Genomic DNA, 6707 nt, shown 5'->3' on the forward strand with positions numbered 1-6707 from the left:
ATCCCCTCAAAACTTCTCAGTAAAGAAATCCCCTCAAAACTTTTTCAGGAAAGAAATCCCCTCAAAACTTCTCAGTAATGAAATCCCCTCAAAACTTCTCAGTAATGAAATCCCCTCAAAACTTCTCAGTAAAGAAATCCCCTCAAAACTTCTCAGTAAAGAAATCCCCTCAATATTCTCAGTAAAGAAATCAACTCAAAAGTTCTCAGTAAAGAAATCCCCTCAAAATTTCTCAGTAAAGAAATCAACTCAAAACTTCTCAGTAATGAAATCCCCTCAAAACTTCTCAGTAAAGAAATCCCCTCAAAACTTCTCAGTAAAGAAATCCTCTCAGTAAAGAAATCCCCTCAAAAATTCTCAGCAAAGAAATCAACTCAAAACTTCCCAGTAAAGAAATCCCCTCAAAACTTCTTAGCAATGAAATCTCCTCAGTGGAAAATTACACTCAAAACCTCAGTAATGCAACGACTTTAAAAAAAAATGTAAACACTTACCAAACATTCCAGTCAAAGCCTGTTCATGAACCTTTCTCGAATAATTATCTGGATTTTTATACAATGGTGAATTTTGAAATGGGATATCTTTTTCAGTAAAGCTAAAAAAGAAATTATGATAAAAGCAAAAATGGGCTTTATATATATTTGTGTCGCCTTACTGGCAAAAATATCAAGACACTTGCTTTCTTTTTCCTAAAAACTGAAATCTAGTTCATTTTTCTTAAAAAAAATTCAAAACCAAGGATCTTTCACTTCTGCTTGGATCTGCACGGACAGCCTTAAAACAATGTAAATCTTTAAACACATAAAATCTCAGCCATGTACAAAGTTAAGACTGATGATGTCGTCTGCTTAAGGCTTTAAATCTCAAACATGTACAAAGACTGCTAAATGTTGTCTGCTTACCTGGGATGTGTAAAAAGCTGGGTTAAAATTAGTTTATCATCTTCCAAATTCATAACAGATACAAGAAAACAGCGAACCAGCTCCCAGGCCTGACGTCTAGTAAATGTATCTGTTGAGCTACTTTTCAAAGATGACAGGGCAGAATCAATGGCCTGAAAATAACATTTTTTTAATGAACATCTATATCACTCAGCATAAACATTACATTGTGCAATGAGAAATGAAATGAAATGAATGGAGTTTTACGTCCTACTTTTCTGCACCATGTGGGCTAATGAAGACGGACAACGCCATGCAGAGTGCAATGAGGGAAATTTTGACAGGACAGCGGCATTAGCCTGCTCTTTTTCGATTTCCAACTGTCGAGGGATCTTTAACATGCACAGCCTGAAGCACACAGGGCCTCGGTTTATTGTCCCATCCGAACAACTAGACGCTTTTTCCATGTCAGCCCCTCTTACCTGCATCACTGACAGGGGGAAACCGGGTTGAAAATTATCTCAACCTACACTGGGATTGAACCCTGAACTTTCAGGTTAGCGAGCAAGCGTCTAACTCACTGAGCCACTGCGGCCTCCATTGTGCAATGAGGAAAATTTTTCCGTACAAAGGAGCTGTAGAACAAAGTGCCTGGATTTATTGCCCCATTCCAGTACTTAGACTTTTTGATAGTCTTGAACCCCATGACACTCAAAAAAAACTTACGATAAATGTGGAATTTTACATTGAGAAATACAATTCGTACTTCAAAATGATCGCAAGATTATTGTAAAAATGGAACCTGACTAACAAGCGAGAATGTAACTCACTGAACTTCTCAATAAAATAGAGAAAAACTATGTTAGGCCATACAAAATAAATAGTCTGTTTTACAGGCCTAAAAATGCCTGATTGTTGCCTTAATATTAAATGTACATTAAATTTGTGGTAATAAATAATAAATGCTTTCACTCGCTCTGATTTATTCCAGTTGAAACTCTAAAAAAGCGCTTATAAATAATAAATTATAAGTTTGCCCTCTCTCCCCAATTTTTGAAAAACAAGGCCTGTAAAACAGACTATTTATTTTGTATGGCCTAATAATAAATCAATTATATATATAGCCTACCTTCTCTACTGGTAATGATAATGGTGCTTTAGAATCTTGAAAATAGACTGTTACACAAGGTCCCACTGTTTCTTTATCATTGTAGCTTAGCTATTATCAAAATAAAAATAAAATAAACAAGAGGTTGCCTAGCAAGATACGCCCACTTAGCCAATATATTTTCGGTATATCAGAGGTTGTAACTCTGCGTAACTTTGTTGGATGGTGCTCAGTTTAAACCTCATACATCTTGTCAATATAAAAGTACATTTTGACGCGTTTTGGCTAAGTCAAGGGCAATAACTCAAAAACCTTTCATCGAAAAATCGCGAATTTCGAACTTGTCCAAGGTCTCATCAATATAAATGATCACACCAAATTTCATTCGAATCAGATGAAAACTGTAGTCTCTATCGCGATCACAAGCCAATTGTGGACAGACGGACCGACGGACATGGGTGACGACAATATACGTCCACATTATAATGTGGGTGTATAAAAATTATAAAAAAGAATTTCAAGGAACGGCTCACAGCACAGGGCATACGAAAACTCAATGATAAGAAATTTGAAATTCAGGGAACCAAAACAGGCCAGCCTTATTTCTATCAGTAAAACTGTAACATTTATGAATAATTAAATCACGATTCCGTTTACACGGTATCACGCAATTTGATTGGATAACAGCGGTCGCGTGCATTTGGTTTATATCTGTGTAAACGGAATGAATATATAAGCTCCGCCCCTTAACGGACTACTTTTATCATTGAGTTTGATTGACATGGCCAAGACACGGCGTCGATGTTGTTCCTTTGAACATCAACAGAGCAGAAATCTACACTTCACTGAATGATAAAGGTATTTTCTAAATTCCCTCAAATGTGCACACTCCAAATTCCAACAATATCATGAATTCTGGACTTATTTAGAACTCGTCTTTCAATAATTGAACTTCCAAATTGGTCGCTCCGTCAACTTTCATGTAGTAGACAGTAGATTATAAATAGGTGATCTACTTATTTTTGATTGGCTGTTCTCTAGGACGTCTCTATAGTTAGTATCAGTTCAGTAACGTTATGTTTAAATGTAATGTATTCATACACCAATTTAGTGCCTTAAGTTATTGTTATATTACATAAATATTTAAACATGTATTCGAGTTGATTTAATTATAAGAAATGACCTGAACATTTTTTCAGTTTATCAATGTATAAACAGAAAAAACCTGTGTACACTTATGTATAAACCGCTATGCGGATTTATACAGTGTACACAGGTTTTTTCTGTTTATACATCGATAAACTGAAACAAGTGGTTGCCTAGCAAGATACACCCACTTTCCTGATACATTTTCAGTATATCAAGGACAGTCAACTATCTGTGTCAAATCATACCAAAAATCTAATTGATGCAAGATATTGTTGATTTAAACAAACACACATTATTTAATAAAATTCTGACATAAACTGTCACCTCTATCACCAACAAATTTTGATGAGTTTTTACTAAGTCATGGGCAATAACTCAAATTCTGTTAATTGAAAAACTGTCAAATTCAATCTTGACTAAGATCTCATCATTATAAATGATCATACCAAATTTCATTTAAATAGGATGAAAACTGTACTCGCTATAGTGTTCACAAACAAATTTTGACATGTTTTTTCATAAATCAAGGGCAATAACTCAAAAACTGTTCATCGAAAAATCGTGAATATCGAACTTGTCCAAGATCTCATGAATATAAATGATCATACCAAATTTCATTCAAATCAGATGAAAACTGTAGTCTCTATCGCGTTCACAAGCCAATTGTGGACAGACGGACAAAGAGAGATGTGGGCGTATAAAAATGGTCAGGTCATTCCTTAATTGATCAATTGAAAGTCATCTTACCATTTGTGGTTCTCGTAGCATTTTTCTGTTTCCTCCTCCAAATTTGCCCAAGACTCTAAAAGCTACATGGGCTATAGTGTCTGTGGGGTTGCGTAAGGTTTTCCATAAAGCCTTAAATTTACAAAAATATGTCATCAAAATCTCTTCAAAATATTTTGCTTTGTTGTCCCATCCAAATGACTAAAGCTAAAATTCCATATACGCGTCATGCAGATCCGTCATGCGACATCCGTCATGCGTTAAAAATTGAAATGGTTGGTTTAAGAGGGTATGATTCAGTAAGCGGTATCCGTCATGCGTCAAAATAAAAATTGTCGGGTGTAGCAATTTTTTACGCATCCGGACGCCTTTCTGTGCGGAGATCTCCCTAATGTGACGTATTTTGTGGGGATTCCCTGTCTTTTTTATGCACCAAAGCATCCATCCGTCTAGAAGTCTGTGCGTCAAAAGACTGAAAAAGCATACGTTTAACGCACATATGGAATAACATTTGACGCATGACGGATCCGCAAGGGCCATTTATGTCCACATGACGCGTATATGGAATCTTAGCTTTAGGCCATACAAAATAAATAGTCTGTTTTACAGGTCTAAAATGCCTGATTGTTGCCTTAATATTAAATGTACATTAAATTTGTGGTAATAAATAATAAATGCTTTGGCTCGCTCCGATTTATTCCAGTTGAAAATCTAAAAAAGCGCTTATAAATAATAAATAATAAATTCACCCTCTCGCCCCGATTTTTGAAAAAAAAGGCCTGTAAAACAGACTATTTTTTTTGTATGGCCTTAGTGATTTCTCAATTTCAGCACCTACAAATCTGTATCACTGATGGGAGAATCCAAGATGAGTCTCATCAATTGGTGAAGAGAATATTTAAACGACTTATGACCTACCTGCATCAATTCAGCTCGTACAGGTTGTATGTGATCATAGAGAAAATCTGGTTGAAGATTATCAACACATAGTTCTAATGTTCGTAACCCCTGAAAATACATCATCATTTTGACATATTTTTATTTGATTGTAGAAGAACAACATGTAGCATTTCAATTCTGAAGTGAGCTAAAGGTTTCATAGCTGAAATTTACGGTGGCTCACATACAACATATTTCACTTTTAATTTTGAATTAAAAACTTTAAATTTTTCATAATTCAACGAATCTTGTAAAGAACGGCGAAAACAAAAGTTTTTTGGTGAAAATTTTTGAATTATCACCTAATTTTCATCTAGGTGAAAATAATTATCACCTAGGTGAAGATTAAAGTTTTTAATTCAAAATTACAGGAATTATCACCTAACTTTCACCTAGGTGAAAATAATTATCACCTAGGTGGAAATTAAAGTTTTTAATTCAAAATCAATTTTCACCAAGTAAAAAAAAAGTTTTTAATTCAAAATAAAAAGTGGAAAATGTCCTATGTGAGCCACCGTAGAAATTGACAACTCTTTTCCTGTAAGTTTCTATTGCACTAAAAATAACACAACATTATAATATAACAAGGGAACCATTACCTGACTGACTAAGGTTTGTGAACCGTTCAAAGCTGAGACAAGTGGGTCCATCAACATGGGTAAATACGGTAATAGAGAACTCAGTCTAACTGGTACTGTCAAACATAATTCCACAAACAGATCCTTCATATGTTGTCTATGTAAACCACTCTGTAAACTGTTCAGACCTAGTAATAGATGAATCATTAAAGATGGGTTCCCTCATTTTCATTTATGAAAATGAAATTGCTAATACTTATATGAATAGAAAGTAGAAGTGTTCTAATGACTTGGAAAATACCAGTTTGTCTCACATGTCCATAATTAATTCATAATTAGAATTACCAGCAGAATTCCAATGAGTGACAGATCAAGAAAGGTCAAAAAGTCTTTTTTTTTGTTTATCCAGACTGTACATACATGGACATTTAAAACTCTTAATTAAATATAATAAGAACTACCTAGATAGTCCGTATCTCTGAGGTTTTTTAACAAAAAGAACATACCTTGTAACAGATTGGGCAAGAGAGGTAGAAATTCTTGATACAGTAGATCATGGCTGCCTCCACCAATAGAGCGAAATAAAGCCCTTAGCAACAAGAAATAATTATAGGGTTCTTTAGCACTCATAGCTAGATCCATGGATTGATTAACTATAGTATGAAGATGAGGCTGGAAGTACAAACAACAAGAAATTCAAAAGTCAAATTTGAGTGTCAGAATTATTATTCTTCATTTTTTTAGATTTAACCCTTTGAACCCGGAGTGTAAATGATATATACTGTCATATACCCTGAACTCCCAAGTAATAAAAGTAAGATAGTGGACCACAGCCATATATGCCCACCACATATGCGAATGGTAAATATTCAAGATTTTTAGGCAAGGGCAATAACTCTGCTTCTAACGGTTGAAAATAGCTCAAATTCGAACTTGATCTTCGTTTTATGAATATGTATGCACATACCGAATTTCATTTGATTCCATCAAAAAATCTAGTTTTTAGAGCGTTTACCAGCAAATGTTGACGGACGGACAGGGGTGCTGACAATATACGTCCACATAGAGAGATGTGGGCATATAAAAAGGGTATGACGTTAACATTGTATGACGTCACTTAGCAACAGCTGGTATACCGGCTGCTCGGGTACATATTGCGTTAGTGTTTTGCCGGTAAACCGGCCCCTAGGGTTGAAAGGGTTTAAGGGGTTGTATCTGTATGAGTGGCAGTGATAGCATTGATTTGCACCATTCAAGGTAAGGTAAAAAAAAAAATCAGTTTGGAGTTTTGTTATGGATACAAATATCAGGAATTATAATAAACTA

The 6707-nt window shown here is 34.9% G+C and overlaps 1 protein-coding gene across 1 annotated transcript in view; it reads right to left on the reverse strand.

Moving 5' to 3' along the window:
• Positions 1–1989: 1989 nt before the first annotated feature.
• Positions 1990–6707, reverse strand: part of LOTGIDRAFT_140434 (hypothetical protein) — a gene marked incomplete at both ends in the record, with an annotated part of 22978 nt that continues 18260 nt past the window's right edge. Inside the window, 5 exons of the mRNA XM_009050213.1 lie at positions 1990–2100; positions 3886–3996; positions 4783–4872; positions 5403–5569; positions 5888–6053. Coding sequence (XP_009048461.1) covers positions 1990–2100; positions 3886–3996; positions 4783–4872; positions 5403–5569; positions 5888–6053 — 645 coding nt within the window. The remainder of the gene's footprint in view (positions 2101–3885; positions 3997–4782; positions 4873–5402; positions 5570–5887; positions 6054–6707) is intronic.

The sequence above is a fragment of the Lottia gigantea genome, assembly GCF_000327385.1.
Source record: "Lottia gigantea unplaced genomic scaffold LOTGIsca_147, whole genome shotgun sequence".
NCBI classification, from domain to species: Eukaryota; Metazoa; Mollusca; class Gastropoda; family Lottiidae; genus Lottia; species Lottia gigantea.